Source organism: Staurois parvus, unplaced genomic scaffold (assembly GCF_062004578.1).
Source record: "Staurois parvus isolate SC_StPar_1 unplaced genomic scaffold, SC_StPar_1.0 ptg000090l, whole genome shotgun sequence".
NCBI classification, from domain to species: Eukaryota; Metazoa; Chordata; class Amphibia; order Anura; family Ranidae; genus Staurois; species Staurois parvus.
The window spans coordinates 11,849,314-11,871,203 of NW_028317886.1; the positions used below are offsets into that span (position 1 = coordinate 11,849,314).

Consider the following 21,890-nt stretch of genomic DNA (forward strand, 5'->3'; position numbering starts at 1 on the left):
TAATATCTGTGCCTTTATTAGGAGGAAGATAATTTTACTTACACAACAATATATGGACTGCAAACTTTAGATATAATAATGAGAAGACTATTGGAAAAATTGAAAGACATTTAGCCCATAGTTTATTGTTGTCCTTTTTGGCCAAACAGCGCACTGGGTGTATGCATGGTCACTTACGTGAACATACTTGTCTTTGTGACTACCTGGTAAAGGCAGATCATATTATTTCCTTATGTGCTTATTTACTGAAAATTAATATTTCCGCAGGCATAAAATAGTTACCTGTGGCAAGACTCTGTAGATGGCATTCCCACACTGTGTAACAACAAGGTCTCTGTCAAACATTATATGAAATGGAAAAGCCTTGCAGAACGTGTAGGGGCTAATGCGTGATTCTTGGGTCCCATTTTCTTCAAACCTGTCCAGATCCTCATAGAAGTCTTCCTCCTTAGAATCCTTCTCTTCTATCAAGAATTGTGTGTGGTCATATTCCTCATTTCTTTGCTGAACAACCTTATCAAAATTAATAAATTACTGTTATATTTTACCCTTAAAAAAGAGAAATATTGTATCTAGTTAATACTCACTATTTTATATTGAGGCTGACTTGCTAAATGTAGTTGAGAATGTTTAAACAAAAAATAATATTATCCAATCATGTGCACATGAAATAAATAAGCAATAATTGCCTTATTAGATGATGGATAATTGAAGCGAACATTCTAAAGTCCTTTAGTAAATCAGCATTACTCTATATGCAGATAGGATATAACATGTTACATAAGAAAATTTAGAAATTCCTGTCTGTCTATCAGTCAGCAATATTTTTATTATTTGAGTTAAAGAAAATAAATTAATAAATAAAGAATAGGGGTACTTTGAATCAAAGCCACCAATCAGGATCCAATATTTATTTTACTAGAGCCTGAAAGCTAACATTAGTTGTATAGCAGATTATAAGAGATATCTTTAAAAGTTGAGACCTAAATTGGAGTAATATGAAGAGGCCTATAGCTGTTTGCTGGGAGAAGGTTTGTATTCCCTAATTTCCCTGAATATGTGAGGGCTGGCTTACCTGACTCATGTAAATATCTACAAATCGGAAACATAGATCAGCACAGCATAAGGGTCCTAAGTTAAAGCGGAACTATACTCATCTTAGATAGAACGATGCGGCGTTCCGGAGCTCCTCACCGGGCCACTGACATCTTCGGGCGGCCGACTTCCGGGTCTCAATCACTCACTTTGCTTGGCTGGGCAGGGATGACATCACTCCTGCGCATGTATGGGACTTCAGTCAGATTTGGCATTGCCGAATTTGTACAGTGACCTGCGCTTACACGGCTCACTGTGCAGGGGTGGACATGCAGGTAGGTAACTTTAATGCAAAACAGACAAACCATGGCTCTGCTGCATTAAACTTCCTGCCTGTTTACCCTGTTTGAATTTTTACCTAAAGTTTCTCTATAAGTGGCAAATATTAAAATAGAAAGATTCATAGCAAATTGAAAATCAGTTTATTCTTTTCTATTGACAAATAATGTGGTACAATAAAAACCGAGACTGGGACCAAAGATGATTCTATGTTACATATGCAGTGGGGTTTAGTTACTACTCAGGGACCATATTACATTTATAATGGAAGTGTTACTAGTGACCATACAAGACTACCAATCATTAGCACAAACACACTTATTTTTCTTATTTAAAGGGTAACTCCACCTTTGTTGAGGAAAAAACACTCCCCTCTGGGTAATCTATGTATATCACAAGAATTTTTACAAACAGTGTTGAAGAGTCCTACCATTTTCTGCTATGAGGAAATAGCTGTTTGTTTCACTATGATGTTTCCAGAGAGATTCCTGAATGGGAGGATCTGGTTCATTATAACCACCTGATGCACTTTCAGTGTTAAATGAGAAAAGCTGTAGTGTCAGCATTCCTTTAGAAGTAATCAACCATTGCTTTACAGAAGATAGCTAGGAAAAATTCAATTTTTAGTGCACCTCACAGGAAGTTACAAGGACATGGCATTTCTGGCAAGATCAACAGGTATTGTCTGTATTTGCTGAAAATGTTCTTAGCTTGAAAAAAGAACTGTAAACTGAAATATATTGCACTATTGTTCTTGGGTTTAGTTCTCCTTAAAGCTTTCTCTTTAGGTGATTAGACTCATGAGAAGAATCAACTAACGAGAAATGATGCTAGAGAATGAACTAACAAGAAATGACACAATAGCTTCAAGCACTTACCTTCATATCTATTTCAGTTCCATGGATCTGCTGTGCCACTGTTTTAATAATGCCAATAACAATATCCTGCAGTCCTTCTCTTTCTGAATAGTAATGCAAAATAAGGCCTTTTCCTTTCTCTGCATCGGTGCACCTAAATGATGGAGCACGCATACCTGGATAAATGGTACCTAAATGATCATGCAGAGCATCTAAGTTCTGTGAACAGAAAAGTGAACATTAGTAAGTCTTTTTATTCAACAAATACCCAACCTAAAGGGATTTTCTAATGAAACTAGAGATCCTATCTTTGAACCCACTAAGTAGTAACTAAATGGAGAACTCTTCCTACAGCTTCCAATTTCTACCTCCAGATGACATTTGGTATTGTATTTATCTCCATCATTCAATGGAGAGTACACACTGTCAAACATTGCAAACAATGGGCTTTTTTGTTTATAATGGGGTTGTAGGAGACAAAATTGTATTTGTTACTGCAGAAAGTGGTACTAGGGAACACCCGAATTGGATATTTACTTTTTTATTCTTAATCCTTACATAAAAATTATAATCATAAAATGAAGAACACTAACACATATTTCTGTATACTGTATGTATATCCTTTGGAAGGAATCAAAATATTTTTTTTTTTGCCATGATGTGTCTTCATCAAGCACAATAAAAAAAACAGGGAGGGGTCCTAAGGAATATTGATATTGGGGACTGGCTTTATTATTTTCACTTAAATATCAATATAAAGTGAAAAACACAAACACTTACTGCTGTATATGTACATATATCCTTTAGAAGGAATAAAAATGTGTGCTTGTATCATTATGAATCTTCATCAAGTACAATAAAAACAGGAAGGGATACTAGGGGAGATACTGGTGATTTACAATGTTATTACCATTATTACTTAAATACAAATAATCATCCTAAAATGAAAAACACTACATTTACTGCTGTATATGTTTATCCAAATGAAATCAAAATATGCGTTATAATATACTACAGAAGACCAATATTGGGGATTTTAGTATTTGTCTTACTATTACTTAAACACAAATAATCATCATAAAATGAAGAAAACTAACATTCACTGCCGTCAATGTTTATCATTTAGAAGGAATCAAAATATGCTATTTGTGTCATAATGTGTCTTCAACAAGCACAATAAAAAATATACAGTAAACTATGGAATTGTATAAAAAAAAATGGAATTTTAGATAACTTTAATTTTATAGTAGTGTGGCTTAAAGCATATTAAAATTTATATAGTTTTGATTTCCTACACTTGCTGATGTTTTCAGAGCAGGTTTGGGATGATGTAAGATATTACATAAAGTCAAATGCAATAAAGTATTCAAATTATTTTCCTATCTAATAACTTGCATAGCACTGTCTGTTGGAGGGTGTAAACACCTGAAGACATCAGCATGACGAAACATCGTGTCAGGGCAGGCCGCACAGAAAGTGACGTCATCCCGCTGTCATGTACTGTGGTGAGAGATATATCTGTATGTGAAGCAAGGTGTGCTCTGCAGATGAGTATTAGCAGCTGAGCAGCTGCTATACAAGATTTATGGGGGTTATTTATTTCCTGTAAACTCTTTTTCTTTAAGGCCATTGAGGGGCAAAGGAATATAATAATGCTTAGTCATTTTGGTTATTATACTCCTGCTCAGGAGGTTTGGACACTGGTAATCTGAAAAAACGTTAACCCAGGCCCCATATAACCATCATGCAACCATCATGGCTCAATTTTTTGAGCAAACAATAATACAATTCTTGTCAATAACATAGAGGAATAGGACAGGTGTCTTTAAATGGATTTTAATGACAAGTACAAAAATCTTATTTTTTTATTGTCTATTGAGGGACACAGGAATATAGTCATTCTTGGACATCTAAGATGTCCAAAAGCAATCCAAATGAAGGGTGGGTAAAAGCCACTGAGAGATTCAACAGATGTGGAATCTTAGACATAAGAGCATCTAAAGGAAACAATGTCTGAACAAGGGCTAAATAAAAATGAGGAAAGGGAATTTGGAATTGTTATGACCAAGGCAAAGAACCGAGAATCAAAATGTTGTTTCAGAGCAGGACAGTTAGAGCCACTAAAGAGAAACCACTACGTGCAAAAGATGGACCCAACAATATTGTGGAGGACAATTGATCGTTCATTATACAGAAAATAAATAGAACAACAACTCCCTTTCCTTTGTCACAGAAATATTTCTCAACTGGATATATCCCTTTTCCTACTTTTGGGTCTGTTTCTTTGGAGCAGACAGCTCTCCCAGCTCACAAGGGGATCTCTGAGTGAATCAGTCAGTTTTAATTCTGACTTCTGTTGCACTTTAATTGAGTGTGTAATGCCCTAATCGCTAGAAGAAATTGAGCACTTGCCCTGTAACTGACTGGTGTCTGCCTTCCTATGCTGGAAAGTGTCATTAGTGTCTACAGTAATTCCATCTAAGACTTACAGTCTTGCGTTCAGATCCCTGCATCAGATCCCCCACCCTATGACCCTTGATCTCAGGGAAACGTATCCCAACCAAACACCAACCAGGGAACAGTTGGAGTTTGAAGTAGAACAAAACCTTCAATGTGAAATAAAGAAGGGTACCATACAATATCCCTTTCAAGGGAGGGGTGGAGAGATCCACACATCTTTATAAAAGAGAAGGTTAGGTGAACATATATTGTAACACAAAATATAACCACAATACAACCTGCCTGACTAATATATGTATATAATTAGTCTGATAAACGGAAGGAAGATGATTTTTCTTTCCACAAATACAGTATATCCCATAAAAACCCTCATTGTTTAAGGTGGGTAAATCAGATGCAAGGAACTAAAAGCAAGACTGTAAGTCCTAGATGGAATTAGTGTGGACACTGATGATGCCACTAACACCAAGTAGGCAGACACCAGTCAGTTACAGGTGAAGTACTCAAGCCAGAGATGAGGGTTTTGCACACTCTATTAAAGTGCAGAAAAAGCTACAAATAAAAACTAGCTGACCCACGCAGAGATCCACTTATGAGCTGGGAGATATGTCTGTTTTAAAGAAACAGACCCAAAAGTAGGAAAAAGGATGTATCCAGTAAAAAAATATGTCAGTGATGAAGGAGTGGGAAAATGTATATATCACACCCTATCTAGAAAACAGCAAATGGTAAGCAGAATTTGTAAGACCAATAATGTTATTATGCATTGTCCAAATTCAAGATTCTGTAATTCAAGAGGAGAATTACGAAATGCAGATAAACAGCATGAAAAGGGAGAATGCAAATGGAGTTCCCAATCAATCCCACCAATTATAAAAGAGGTAAATGGAATAGTATCTGCTATACTTAGCAGAAAGGAGATAACATTTGGTATAATGAGAACTGCCAGAATCTAGAATACTGAATTTTCTAAGTCATATTTTAGGAATTACACAATAGGGAAGCTAAAAAGAAAAGGAGCACAAGGTGGGCATAATAGCCAGGACTGTAGGAAGAGTCCCAACATCTCAGGAAAGCTAATATAATGGGTTTCACATTTTGGGGAAACGGCATGCTTGAGCTAGGGGAAACAGCAGAAATTGATATTTGTTAACCTTGCAGATTGAAAGGTCCTTCATAAGAGAGACATGCATAGGAGAACATACTGCAATAATCAGATTGGAAAAGAACAGATTGCATATCTGACTTATATGGAACCTGCTCAAATAAAGTCTCATTGGAATCTTGGACTTCAGGCACTCTGGGAAATAAAGGCCCAGTGAGGTCAGAAATATACTAAGCTTTGGAAAGCGCTGGAGCATAATTAGAACTTCTGCCACTAGATTGATTAATTAATTGTGCACAAAATCAGAGGTGGGTACAAGAGACCTGGAAAACACAAAGTACAGGTCTCAGGCTCAAGCTGCATAGCTATAGAAGCTGCAAACGAGAACAGCTATATAAAATGTGCATCCAGGTTAGAAGGATACCAGGGAATCATCTCCAGACGTGGCACTGCTTAATGCTAATCAGCTAGGCCCAAACTGAGGCAAGCATTTGGTACTGATGTGGCTGTGTAATCCATTAAACGCTAAGTAGTAGTAGCAGAAGGAAGGTGCTTCCTCTTAAGCTGAAAGATGGGAAGGGAGTCCACGCACAACATTGCACCTAGTGGATGACTAAGAAATGACTGTTATCTCAGTCAAAAGGGGAAAAATATGTAAAATGGCACCCAATGTCAAAACTGTTAGGTAAGTGCCAGGCTAGCCCAAAAATCTTTGGTCCAGCGTAGTCTGGGAATGGCCTCCAATACTATTACTAGGGATAGGTTGCTCCAGATTGCTGCTGTATAGAAAACAGCTCAAGCAGCTTATTTGACATGTGGATTTAGGTGAAAAGACATCTGTGGACTACCCAACATGTTGAGAAACATATAGCAGAGCTGAGGAAAAAGCATTGACCCTTCTAGGACACTAGCAAAAAAACTAAAGAAAATCATACATGGATCGAAATTTGGCCAGTTCAGCATCGACTGACTTCTGCACAACCCGCTGGTTGAATGGGAAAAAATTACTCATCTATGGGCTGTGGGCTGCTTAAGGAAGCAGATTTATATTGGAGCTAGTTTCATGGTTTTTTCTGTTTACCTGTGGTGAAAACTCCTGAAGGCAGCAGTATAAACAAGAATTACTATATTCCTGTATCCCTCAACAGACAAGAAAAAAATTAATTTTAAAGCTCAATTAGAGGCAGGCACAAATTAATGCAGCTCAGTATTCATTAAAGTGTTACTAAACCCAGGACCCTGCATTCACTATACCTGTTCTCCCACAGTACACAAAACGTGGAAATGCAAGTATTTTAATAAATATAAACTGCTAAATACCTTTTCTCATCAGCAGTATATAGCAGTCTTGTGACTTCTACCAGTGTTCAGCTGAGCACAGGTTAAAGCTTGTAGGAGAAGTTTTCATTCGGCTCTGACTGTCCTATGAGGCTGTATAACCCCTGACCCTCTGTCTGTACAGTGCTGATTGGCACTGTGCTGATCACATGCACTCTCCTAAAGCAAAAAAAAAACTTTCTGGCAATACACACTAAACTGAGCATGTGCAAAGTGACTCCTAGAGCTCTGTATTATCAACAGATGGATTGGGGACTGTGGAAGAAGGGGAAGATCAGGGAAGACAGGATCACACAGCTTTTTTTACACAATGCGGAGGATTAACCTCTTAGGTTACACAGTAAGTATAACAAGCATGCTTTACTGCATATATACAGACTAATTTTACTGTTGTGGGTTTAGTAACACTTTGATAAATTGTTACTTTTTTAAAATTACAAGCAGTTTAAGCATCCGACTCTGATATTGGATCAGTTCCTTACAAAATCCTATACAGTAGTACTCAGACTAGATGAAGGAGGGGCAGGACTGGAAACCTGTCAGGTATAGGGCATGCAAATATGTTGACAAGGAATATGTTGATAAGAGAAGGGAGCAAAGTAGCAGAGAGTTGGGCTCAGTCTGCTTCTCCTCCTTTATTTGACTGGTAATGGGAAGGAAGGAGGTATTAGACCTTAAAGTGTTACTGAACTGCAGCAGAGAAAAAACAGGTCTTCTGCTTTACAGATGGGGCGTTGCTACATGGCAAAACTGTGTAAATCTCAGAACTGAATAGACAAAAATACTTGGACATGTAAAGGGTACTCGTTTATATATTTCATCTGTGTATTTAGCTGCTTGCCTGGAGTTCAGCTATAGCCTTTATGTGAAAGCTGGTTCTTCTTTAAGGAAATTGTGTTCTGCTAAATCTCATTCCATTAAGCGTTCTAACCAAAGTTCTTTAAAAAGACTTACATATCACTCAATTCATTTGCACTTGCTTTTCAGCATAATTGATTTTTTGATGTATACAAGTCTTAAAAGCACACAAGAGACCTCTTAACAGAACTGAGCTTCACTGACTGTCATTTTTTTTTCAGAACTGCTATTGATTTTCATGATGTTTTGGAAATAAGATAGCTTGGCTATTCATTTCCTATCTGTGGCAATATAAATATAGAATTTAAACTCTGCTATAACGGACGCCAATTAGCTTGGAACTTTCCATGAAGTTTCCTGATATTTTTGCTTGCTGGCAATGTTAATGAGTGATTTACAAAACAGGAACTGTTTTCTGACCTGTAAAAATTCTCTGACATTGGATCCAAGGACGCGCAGGATTGTGTCATAGCCAGATTCTTGGCAAAAAACAAAAAACATATTTCCAAACATTTGGAGAATATCGCCAGCATTGAGATCTGTATAACATTTCAGGGGGAAAAAAAAATAATTAGCAAACTTACACTCATACAGGACAATGCACATTTCATTAGTGTTCATTAAAGGGATAAACACAATAGACGTATTTTACAATTGCTGTCATGAATAGTGAACCAGGAATAAAAAAACTTATACAGAACAAGAGCAAGTGATATGAAGTGACATGAGGGCAGGGTTAACATTACAAATGACGGAACACTCTACCGGTTGCCATAACAAAGACTACGGCTGTAGCCAGGCACACCGCTCGATTGTTAGTACAATGCTGTAGCCAATGTTATTTAAATTCTAAGCATAAAAGCCATCTCTCGTAAAAAGTCATGTTATTTTATTATTTCGACAAAATAGTAGCCTTTCTTTCAAAATGGCTTTGCTATATGCCATTCCCAGCTGAACATTTTAATTTATATACAAATTAAGATTTTTAATATTGTTTGAAATAAGCTGAGCCTTTATATAGATGAATCTTTAGTAAATGAGGCTCCAAACATTTATATTACTGCATATTTTATGACTGCAGAACTTTTAAGCAACTGTTGATTTGCTTCAACGCTTCATCAATGCAAAAAAGGCACTTTACTGAGAGTCATGAGAACAGACTATGGCAATAGACTCAATATCCAAGTTCAAAGGTTTTTTACCCTAATGCATCCCATGCATAAAGTGATATTAATAGCAATAAAAAAAATAAACATGTCATACTTGTCTGCTCTGTGCAATGGTTTTAGCACAAAGCAGCCTTGATCCTCCTCTTCTCAGGGTCCCCTGCCAGTGCTTCTGGCTCCTCACTCCTGCTAAATGCCCTCAGAGCTAGCAGCTTGCAATGGGGGCAACCAAGCAGGCTGGGTTCCAAGCTGCTGCTCTGCATGTCCATTCACACACAGAGCGGTGGCTTGGCCCCACCCCCTCTCTCTCATAATTGGGTCACTGGCTACAATTGACAGTAGCGGGAGCCAATGGCTCCTGCTGCTGTCTCAGTCAATGAGAAGGGAGAATCTCAGGGAGCCTAGGTTCTCGTGTAAATGGCTAGATTTTTACCTTCAGGTATAGAATGCACGATGGTAAAAAAACCTTGAGACTTTACAACCACTTTAAGGTAAAAAAAAAACTTCTGTATGTAACTCCCCCCCACCCCCTTATACTCACTTGAGCCTGATTTTGATACAACACTGTACCATTGTCTCTTGCTGCTGTCAATCACAGGCAGTAGGGAGAGATCAGGGGCGGGACTGAGCCACATTATGTATGCCAATGGACACAAAGTGCCGGGCTTGGGAGCTGCACTCAAATGGGGGGGGGGCAAGAGCACCAGCAGAAGAGGATGTCAGTGTCTCTCTGTGCAAGACAATCGCACAGAGCAGGAATGTATAACAAGTTTGCTGTTTTTAAAAAACTGCATTTAGCATCACTTTAGGTCTGAAGATAGTGGACCATCCTATGCCTTTAAAAACATAAAAAATTTGCTGTGACATTTCTTCTATGATCTTCTTACTGCTCACATTGCTGTTGTATAACAGAATTTTGCATTGACCAGTCCAACTTCAGTAGGGAATCTTCTTCCCAACTTCAGTAGGGAAAAATTGGATATTATATTTAACTTCCTTCCAGCTGATGCCCATGGGTCTAGTTGAGGTAATAACATGATATTTCTGGGGAGATCCTGGGAGTTCTGAGGATCCCAGATCTTAGGAGAAGATGCAGAAGGCATAGTATATATTTTTTTACTTTCCTTTACAGTTATCATGCAGCATTTTGCTAAGGTGATGAGGAGCATTATTTAATAAGCAAACGTTGCTTTTAATGCCAGGTCTGCTTTCAGTATGAAGATTCCCCTTAATGGAAAAGCAGAATTAGCTTTTTGCCTCTTTAAAGACACATTTCATCGTTTTTTGGAGAAACAGAAACAAGACTGTCACAAAGATTTAAGTAGAGACCTACCGAATATATCGCTGTCCACACAAGATATACACTCACCCGCCACTTTATTAAGTACACCTTGCTAGTGCCAAGATAATATTCCCCACACCATTACACCACCAGCACCAGCCTGAACCCTTGATACAACACAGGATGGATCCATGCTTTTAGGTTGTTATTTTTGAGTTACTGTTGCCTTTCTATCATCTCAAACCCATTCTGACAATCCAGTCAGCCCATTCTCCTCTGACCTCTTACATCAACAAGGCATTTTTGTCCACACAACTGCCGCTCACTGGATATTCACTCTTTTTTGGAGAATTCTATGTAAACTCTAGAGATGATTGTGGGAGAAATTACCAGTAGATCAGCAGTTTTTGAAATACTCAGACCAGCCCATCTGGCACCAACAACCATGCCATATTCAAAGTCACTTAAATCCTCTTTCTTCCCCATTATGATGCTCAGTTTGAACTTCAGCAACTTGTCTTCACTACGTTTAGATGCCTAAGTTACTGCCATGTGATTGATAACAGATGTACCTAATAAAGTGGTGGGTGAGTGTAAGTCATAATACTGGCAAGAGTTTCTCAATGAATAACTATAGCAAGGCCAATGGAAGTCTAGAATTTGTTTCATTCTTTGGGTTTCTGTTTTTTGCGTTGTTTTAACCATTTGTAAGTAAAAACATAAGAATGATCACTCAAGCCAACATAAACAAGAAAGCTGTCCACAACACCGAAGAGCTTACGAATTACAGATTCCCCTATGTAATCTGATTACCAATAAGTAGTCAGTTTTTAGATATAACCCTACGGTAGTTATAGAGTTAGGCAGAAAGCAGGAGTGAAAATGTAGGCTAACCGACTTATTAAATTATTTCCATTTAACCTGGAAGTACAAACCTTACTGGTGGCTTACATTGTCTGCAAAGAGTTTGCTCATCAGTGAAATCATAATCCAAGCAATTATAAACATAACAATATATTTCCATGATGGGGTCACAGAGGGTTGAGAGGATGGGGGAATGTTGAACTTGGCTGGAGAATACTTTCATTTTCCAAGTATTCAGCGGTTTTCTTGGAATATATTTGTCCAGTCTATTAACAAATCATTTGATTTTTTTTTTTCTTTACTCTTTTAAAGTGGATCTCTCATTAACTTTACAAGTGTCCATAAATGCATTTCTGACATGTCATAATATTCAGCAACAGGATTATTTTTTTAAATGTTCCATTTTTATTTATCTTCAAAAAGCCATCCTTGGACTCCAGTGATTTTGTCTAGACTGAGATGTCATCAATGAACTATAGGGAGGAAGAAACATTTACTCAGTCTCCTCTACCCCACTGATCAAATTGCAACACTGCAACTTTGTAGCAAGTCACAAGGTGGGAGGCTATAGTAGGGGACAGATCTGTAAGCTCAACCAAAAACTGCACAGGCCGCAACAATAACATCACTGTGTCCTCTCCAAGCCAGCGTCACATTCCAGAAGAAAAAAGTGATCCTATAAAGTGCCTAAATAAAGATAATACGGACCTTCCAAATAGAAAAGCAGATTAAGACATTGTTTGAGGAATAACAGTAAACTTTAATAGAGCTAATACTGTAAATACTTGTAAGTATTGTAATTTAAAGCGGAACAGAAGTTCTGCTGTAAGAAACAGGAAGCAGACAGGCTTATATTGCAGAAGAACCATGTACTGTCTCTTCTGCAATAAAATTCCCCTACCTGTCTGCTTGCTGTCTTTATCGGTGCTGTAAATTGAGCTGCACATGCACAGCTCAGCTTACAGTGCTGGGCCGGCCTCTAAGTGTTGGGTTGACTAGCTCCTGCGAATGTGCAGGAGTGGCATCAATCTCCATACACCAATGAAAAGGTCCAAAGACTGGCACCCAGAAAAAGATGCTGGCACTGGCTGGAACCCACCCTCGCTGCTACAATTTCATGTCAATCCAGGCTGTAGCTATTTGGAACATCAGAGTGTTCATAGTGTACTTTCAGGATGTGTCCAAAACTATTGGGCACCGGCAAAAAAACAGGAAAATAAACACATCATGCAATAAGATATTTTCCTATTGGATATACTCTTTCCGGATTGTGCTATCAATGATAAGGAAGTAGTGGAAGGGAAGAATACAAACTCAAAATATGGAATGTACTGTCTTGGAATTACAAGAAAATAGATAAAAGTATCAATATATACTGTGTGAACTGGTGGGATAATAGGTGACAGCCTTTGGGTACCCAATGACTGGAACTAGGAATCCTAGAGGATTCTACATTTACAGTATGTTGCTGGTGAAAACAGATGTGAAGTTCTCTCATTCCTGTCTTCTTTTCTGGTCATTCACTGCTTCCTGTAGCAGCAATGGCATGAAAAAAAGCAGGTAGATGGCTCCTTGACTTCTGTAACTATCAATTGTATGCATTACAGCCAATATCTGAGAAGGTATGAAGCCTAGAAAGCTGCTCAGTGAGCCAATATTCTAAGCTTGTTTTAGGGTCAGGGTGTTTGAAATGATGAGGACAGGCTGGCCAAAAACACTTCAAGAGTCTAACAATATTTTAAATATTAGATCATAGCCAGGGTGGACATTAAACTCTGGAAGCTATATGCAAATATGCTTTAACCCCCGTCCTTTCGAAGTGATTGATTAGAGCAGAATGTGGCATAGAGGCCACCCCATGTGCATTGTCTGGAATAGGATGGCCAATGATATCATATAGCAACTGCCTTTTGTTATGTGACTGGCAGGTGAACAGCTTTGACCAATTCCATTCATTCCCATGGATTATTGCAGGAGCATGTAGGTTTTGGCAGGGGCTCCCAAACATCTACCAGGCCCTGCCTAGGTCCCTTGTAGATGGTCCAACTTTTCCTCTTGAAAAAACACTAACCTCACATTCCTATTTTATCCCTCTACTCATTGAGCTTATACAATTAATGATGATGGACTTCTCCTTGACTTTAGAGATATGGCAAAACCCTAACAGACGCACTAAGCTTACCCACCAATACAAAATGTAAAGTTTTGTCTGGAGTTGGGCTCCATATATATTTTAAGTATCTAAAATAAATCAGATATTAGTCATGTTTGGTATAAAATGGATCATATATAAAAATCTGTATATACATTCAAGTAATACCGGTCATACATATAAACAGTATACAGGGTAGTTTTGACATGTTTGACCCAAAAGCTAATATGTACAGTATGTTTTGCATGGCTGCTGGAAAGCCAAACTGCATACTGGGTTATCATATCTCTTATGAACTCTTCCCAGAATCCTCAGTTCCATCCAGAGTACTGTTGTTAGCCATGGCTACCTACAGTACAATGAGATGCACAACATTCAACCACAGGTGGCACTGCAAGACTGATGCCAATGTCAGATCCCCTACTGTGAACACTTCCTTGACAGAAACAAAATAAATATATAAATGACATGTTTAGAAGCGGTCAAGTTTATTAATGGCATAGAATATTATTAGCCTTAAAAAAGTTGTTTTAAATGACATTCTCTTCCTTTCAAACTTCCTGAAACAGTTATCACAACTTTACAGGAGTATATATTTTACTTACTGAGCACTTTGCTTGCTGCTGATACAAGGTCATAGGTTTTAGAGTCATCATATATTATCCTCACCAAAAATTGACCTTCTTCATCGAGCTGTGCTTCTTTTCTAACAATGGCAATGAAATTTGTTAGGAAACGTTCGTACAAAACCCTCACGTTAAATAGCTTAATTATTACATTACTGTTTTCTTGTGGTTTCGGGATAAATCTGGTTAAGGTGGACTAACTCAAGCATGCAGAATATCTCAGTTCATACATTTCTGTAAAAAGACTTTGAAAATAGTATAACAATGTGATCTCTGATATAAATATACAGACATACTATATTTTTGTTGAGTTTTGACACATTGTGGTTTATTTACTAAAGTAATTGTTAATTGTTAAACTCCCTTGCTTGATGAATGTGGCAAACAATCACTTTACCAAAGGATACCCAATTACGTGCAAGAAAAATAAAAAAACAGTATTTTTGCTTACACATGATTGAATAAGTTTGTACAGGTTCCCCACTTTCACTGAGCTCGGGGAAAGTTTCCCTTTCAAAATGCAGATTCTCTTGCAAAGTGAACAGCTCATTTGCCTTTAGTAAATCAATCCCATTGCGCCAATATATTTAAGAACATATATTACCATACAACCTGTATGACTATAAATGCTGTATTGATTATGGAAATAACGTATGATACTGTCCCTGGGCTCAAGGGGACATTGGGTCCACACAAACACATCTACTGTACATTATTTACCAGATATAAAGATACACAGACGGACTTCAGCTAACTTGATTTTACTGCAAAATCAGCTCATTTAGCTACTTAGGTGAAATAAAAGAAACTGTTTTTCCTTTCTTTCTGGGTATTTTTATTTGATGGGGAAGTGTATGTAGAGTGATCTAGTGGTTTAGTTTATTTCATGTAGAGTTGTTTGTATTTTTTTTTTGTTTTAACCTTTTTATTGTGAATTTGATTATAGTTTACTGTTCTCTTAAAATGGTTCTAAACACTAAACGTTACCTTAATGCATTCCCTGCGTAAGGTAAAAGAAACGCTCCACTAACTATTCCCCCCAACCCTAAACAGTTATAAAAATTAAATATTACAGCAGGTAACACCATTTGTTGACAGCAAATCCAATACATGTAAAAGGGAGTATAGTGCTTTACATAAACATTAACATGACAGATATTAAAAGTCCAAAGATAATGTCCACAAAAATGTGTCCAAAACACCTCAGAAGTGCCCTGAAGACATGATGTGATGTAAAGCAGCTCCTCATCAGCAAGCCACCAACAGCAAGCCACCAACATCCACCACACACATCTGACATGATCTGATGAACGTTGGACCCACTGAGCAGCCAAAATGGAAAATAGGCTCCCATAAAAGTATATATCATAAAAGGAAAAAGAGGAACCTCATGGTGTAGCATAAAGGAAATTTATTTAAAACAGTATGCACTCACATAAGATAAAACAAAGCCAGCATAACAAAAATCCTCAAACATCACCAGAAGGATGACCACAATACTTAGGGCTCGTTCACACTTGGCTGTTTTACCAACGCTTGCCAAACGCCCCTATAGTGTTTGGAAAGCGTTGGTCCGGCGTTTGCAGAGCGTTTTTTAACGCTTGGCAAACGCTCCGCAAATGCCGCATGCGCGGTTTAGCGGCGGTTGCCGAGTGTTAAAAACGCCCCACAAACGACTATAATGCAGTTTGAATGGTGTTACCACCCCGCAAACGCCCTGCAAGCGCGTCGCAACCGCACTCCAGGCGTTTGCGGAACGGCACCATAGACTAGAATAGGAGGCTTCAACGCCTCCTGACTCGACCAGAGGCGTCCGTTTTGCCACGACGCAACGTGACGCGACGCAAACGCTCCCGTTAGAACAGCACCATGTGCTGTAATGTGTAGAATTGGCAGAGGCATTTGGGAAGCGGTAAAAACGCTTCCCAAATGCCTCTCTGCCGCCTGCACACAACGCTAGTGTGAACGTAGCCTTAGTGTGATTATGTCATCCATCGGTCCAACCTAAGCATTTTGTCATATGTTGACCTTGTCACTACATTGTCTATCATGTTATTGCTTATTTAAAATGCTACACTCCCTTTTTACAACACTAAACATTTATCTGACACATTTCACCGATCCAGCACCATCCCGAGTACAGCCCCTCTTGCCTCTCTTTCTGGTCTCACAAGAGACACAGAGCGCAGCGAAAGTCTTAAGCACCAGCCAAACTCCTGTGAAGAGGGTGTGTGGGTGTGACTTGCCAGCTCTGTGCGTGTCTATGGACGCACACAACCTGGGTACCTCCTTAGCACACGACTTGCCGAGTGGGCACACTAAAGAAGGAGCAGACAGTGCTGGTGGGGGACCTACAAAGAGGAGGTAAGCAACAATTACTTTACATTTTGTATTTTACTTTTTTTTTTTTTCTGCTTTCTATTTTTTCTGTCTAATTTTGCCTCCCCAATTTGGTGAAATTTTACCAAAACCTTTTGATTTTCACTGTAATTTTAGGGTAATAAAAACTCACAATTTACTTATCCCTAATCATCTACATATTTATTTCTGTACAGAATAAATAATAGTTGCCTGAATGTTATGTTGACATTCTTGGTTAATACTTCGAGTCACTAATGGGGAAGAAGTATTTTTCTCTGGATTTCCTGATCTATATAGTGTATATCAGTAAGTACTGAATCCAGAACACACAGGCATGTAGAATTTTAGAACACAGATAGCAATGGAAGCCTCCCTTATGTTTCCTGACAGGTGTACCTGCAGATTACTAAAGCAGAAGAAACTACAGATATCTATTTGGCCGGAACAAGCTGTAAAAGTTAGTAGCATGAGGTAGAGGATTCATCATGACATTTTGCTGCAGGTCCTTTTAGTTGTGTTGACCGGTTTTCCCATCAGGCTTTATGGCTTCTTGTTACACCTCTGACCTTGAATAACAGTTACTGACCTAGAATTAATTTCATACAGACCACTGCACAAAAATTTACAGACAACTGAAAATTTTCTAGGACACATCACTATAACAAGACTGGACTGCTCACAGCAGTAGTGTGGTGCAGTTGTTGACAGTGCTGATTTATACATAATATGTTATTGTGAGAAATATACTGATTACAGTACATGAAATCCTTGTATGACAAAAACATTGCTGGACAGGACAATATAATACTATATGCAGAGAAGGGCCAAAACAGCTTTTGTGATCTGTTCTCACTGCATTACAAATGTATAAATGTCAAACAAACCAAGAGGCTCTTTTAGGCTCCATGCACACTGGCTTAAAAATATTCTGCTCTTAAAGGAGTTTAGAGTTTTACCTGTAAAAACAAATAATGTTATCCTATGCGTTCATGCACGTTGGGTAGTCTAAAGATGTTAAGAGGCAGAAAAAACCCTGCTGTTTTGCATTTTTGAGAGTGTTTTTCTGGCAAAAAAAAATGCTAAATGCTCCTAAACACTAGGTTTTTCTTTTCTTTTTTAAAGATATATTTATTGCATTTTTTTTTTTACAACACAGAAAACACACCCCAAAAGGGGTAGACCAAAGACGGGGAGAGAAAAAAGAACTCTCCCCAAACAAACAAATACAGCCTCAGTTTCGCCTTCATACCAGCTATCATACAGTATACAAAGAAGACAGTATAACAAATGTGGTGCTATCAAAACCGTCAAAATGCCACAAATTGGCCAAAGGGGAACATTGAGCAACTAGGATTCTGGATCAACATAGGTAGCCGCATGTGAACTGTCTATCCAGCAGCTCCAAACATTCTCAAAGAGCCTACGGCGTTTGCAGAGCTCATACGTTAGCCTATACAGGGGTAGTTTACTATTAACCATAGCCTTCCAAGCTTCTAAAGACAGGGGAGGCGTACCCTTCCATGACATAGGTATAATTTGTTTTCATAGAAATAGAGTAGCCATAACAGCCTTTTGTCATACTTAGAAATAGATCTCTGAAAATGCCTGAAAGTCAATTCTTGGGGTGCAAAATATTGGGCAGTCCCAAAGCAGAAGAGAGAAAAGTATTGACTTCCAACCAGAAACAGTGCTTTTTTTCTGCCAAAAGCACTGGCATTTTTTTAAGTTAGTGTAGCCTAAAACAACACCTTTCAGAGCATTTAATCGGTGCTTCATTTTTAAAAATTGCTACAAAGAAAAGCATTTAGGGTGTATTCAAACCTTTTGACTGCAGCTGCACTCCAGTTAGATGCGAGAACCCCAGCAAGGGTTCCCATGATTAGCTGCAGAAGGCAGCCCCATTGAAAGCAATCAGAAGCCACCAACTCTCATAGCTAATCACGGTCACCCAAATGTAATCACTCATGCAGTCATCACATGTGAGCAATCGGCCTTGGATGCTGACTGACTGCGCCTAGAACCGATCACTTGCATGTTATTGCTGCATCAGAGATTGCATTCCAGTGGCCGCAATTAGATGAGGAAGCTTGCAGCCTCCCATTGCTTTCAATAGGGCTACCTCCCACAGATCATTTCTATCCCCCACTACTAAACAAGCATTTAACCATTGCTGTTAGGGGCAAGGAGGGCACACACTGCATAGGTATTTTTGTAATGTAATGCACAACAAGCACAATGCAGTGGAAGCGCACCTAAAAATTCTTGTTCAAGTCTGTGTTTATAAGCAATGTGGAGAAATTAATCTTTAAAATTCCCAATACAGGCAAAAAAATTACAGTTCCTTTCCTCTTTATCCTACCCTAGAATCCTTATAGTTTGCCAAACACTAGGTACTTGTAAGTTGTTAAAACCAGACCAAAACCAGACTTTAGTCTTTATTGTGATCATCGCATATAAATTGAATTACAAGCAATTGGAGACATGGGGATTGGCATGTTTAATAGCCTATAGTGAATGCCTATAGTCTGGACATAGGTTCACAATACATCTTGAATGGTATATCCATTCCTAACTGGCTTCCAGGTGATGGATTTAAAGGATAAAGCACCTTAAAACAAAGTGCATGTATGCTGTTTGCCCCTTTCCTTCGCCTCCTTGCCCTCCACCTCCACTCATTACACACTTACCTCGATCCAATGGGTTTAGTTACAGTTTGTTTACATCCAGCAGGGCAAGTGTTCACTGTTCTTGCACATTAGTGCCCTATAAACATTTATGAAGCTGTTAGGTTGATTTACTAAAGGCAAATAGACTTTTCAATGTAAATGTTGCACATTGTAAGAGAATTATCTTCAAAGCTTAGTGAATGAGGAGAAGCTCTGATGACTTTCATTATCCAAGCAAACATGTGCATGAAAAATGCTGTTTTTTATATTTCTTGAAGGTGATTGAGTATTCTTTGCAAAGTGAAACTAGAAAGTACAACTTCCCTTGCAAAGTCTGTTTGCATTTAGTAAATCAAACGCTGTGTCTCGGGGGCAGAGATCAAGACGATTCCATAGAAGTCAATAGAGCTGAAATGAACAGACTTGGCAAACACGATGAAGACTGGCATGGCTAGATGTAAACAAACAGTGGAATTATGCCAGTCAGAATGAGGTAAGTAGGAATAGGTGGAGGAGGAGGGTGGATTAGGTTAGGTTAGGAGAAGAGGCCAAAAAGAACGAGTGCACTTTGATTTAACATGCATTTATTGCAGCAATCTTATATGCAAATTCTGATACTTTTTAGTAGTTCTCTGCCTACCTAATGCACATGGCATTTTTCCATTAAGGTTACTCATCATATTGATGGGCCAACAGGAAAGAGCAGAAAGTAGGGAGGGAACACACTGACTATCAATACTGCTAAGAAGTGTTGAAAAGGTCACATTAGAATAACATGGAAGTCAAAGCCCTCAGTGCACTCATAAAACCCTACAGAGATATAGACAGGTACCTGAGGGTTTCTGCTTTTTAATTTAGAGACAAACTAAAGTGTTTGTGCAAAAAAATGTAATAGTAGTAAAGTCACTTTTTATATTTTTACCTACAGGTAAGCTTATAGTAAAGCCTACCAATATGTAAAATGAATATCTCCTAAACGTTCACCATTTAGGAGATATTCTATGGAGCAGCAGCTGGTGAGAACATCAGTCTATGCGTCCTGAAGGAACAGTATATACCTGTGCCATTCCTTCAGAGCTGTGTGCCATGCCTGAAACCCCCATGCACATGTGCGGGAGTGACGCCATTGGTAGCTCAGCCATTCAAGCAGCCGCAGCATGGGAACCCGGAAGGAACCCATGTGCTATGAATACTAGCACATTATGATATTACGTTGCAGTAGGAAATAGAAAACAAGTTTACTACCACTTTAAAAGGCTCTATAACTAGTCCACCATAGAGAACTTGCATCAGGTTAATAAAACAAATGCTGAACCTTGGTGCTTTTGAACCCTCTTACCTTGGACATACAATATATACCTAATAATAAGGAACTTACAAAGTCAGATATATTCAAATATATTCTTCCTGTCTGATTTAACATTTATTTATTTTTTGGGTGGTATGTGTGTGTGGGCAAGCGGGCGAGGGGAATTGTTGTGGCAATTTATGAAAATCCTGGCCTGTTCCCCTGATTTGATAGATTATTTAGGGTTCAAGGGTTCAGAGTAGAGATGTCATTCATTACACTAAAAACCTATTTCCAGACCTCTGTAAAGGTAAGCATTTAAGTTGTCCTGCAAAATCATGTAAAACTGAAAATCTGTGATAAACTAATACAGCAGTAGTGAGTTGGAAAAAGTTACAGTTGTAAGACCAGTGAAAAAAAAAAGTTATTTCACCACTTTCTAAATTGATTCCATTCCACCAAACACATTTTGAGCTCCGTATCAGATGTACTTGGCAAAACACCATAAATGGTTTGGAAATATATGAAAAACACAATTTTTTGTACATTTGTTTTTTCAAACACCCTTGTTAACCTCAGAATGTTTAGCTACCACCCACAAATGTCCAGACATTTGATAACATAAGGAGCACCATAGAATAACCAAAATATGTAAAACTTGTGAAAGTATATTATCCTGTAACCCTGAAGGTTAGCATAACCAATATGAATAAAATATTTAAGACGTTCTAGTAAGAATGCTAAAAAATGACATCGTAAAATGCAAAACAGCACATCAATTGCCCAAAAAGGTGCTGGCAGTGCAACATTTGTAGACGTCATCAAAGTAGAACAACAAAAAATAGAAAGTGGAATTCAAGAACATAGGAAATAAAAAGAATTGAGCCTCGCCCTTTCCCAATTATTTTCAATGTTTTACAAGGTTTTATTTATAACGTAAAGTTCACTGCGCTTGTGCAAAAAAAGTTTTCAAACTATATAAGGTTTAACACATTTGGAAGACAAACACATTTTTCTAGCATGATTCAGCTTCTATAAATCAAAGCAGACAACTTAGTTAATAATTTATAGTTTTGTGAATGTTCCACAAATGTGTTCTTTTATCTGTATTTATACTGAGTCTAGTGACAATGAACTGCTATATTTTAACACATTGGTTATTTACATTTTTTCATTACATTGTCAGTTTTGCAAAGGAAATATTTCCTACAAATGTATTTATTGCAGTTCTTTTTTTCCATAACTCCAGCAGTATATTCTAATTCATAGAAATTAGAATACCATTCGCACCAGTTTCAGTCCAATAATTCTATACAAAAAACTTCCACCTGTCATTTTAAGTCTGCTTTTACAAAAAGCATCAGTTTACATTGAGGAGGCTGCACAACAAAGTTACGTCTCATGGATTTTTTATTTCCATACATAGGTTGATGATTGCTTTATGGCATATAGCTGTACAGTGAAAGCTGTACTCAAACAGACAATAAAATCAC

General features: G+C 38.0%; 1 protein-coding gene across 1 annotated transcript in view; it reads right to left on the bottom strand.

Moving 5' to 3' along the window:
- The window catches only part of GUCY1B1 (guanylate cyclase 1 soluble subunit beta 1), a 72,301-nt gene that overhangs the window by 29,660 nt on the left and 20,751 nt on the right, over positions 1-21,890 (bottom strand). Inside the window, exons 3-6 of the mRNA XM_089670418.1 lie at positions 14,062-14,162; positions 8,413-8,531; positions 2,253-2,450; positions 283-513 (exon numbers count right to left, since the gene is read on the bottom strand). Coding sequence (XP_089526544.1) covers positions 283-513; positions 2,253-2,450; positions 8,413-8,531; positions 14,062-14,162 — 649 coding nt within the window. The remainder of the gene's footprint in view (positions 1-282; positions 514-2,252; positions 2,451-8,412; positions 8,532-14,061; positions 14,163-21,890) is intronic.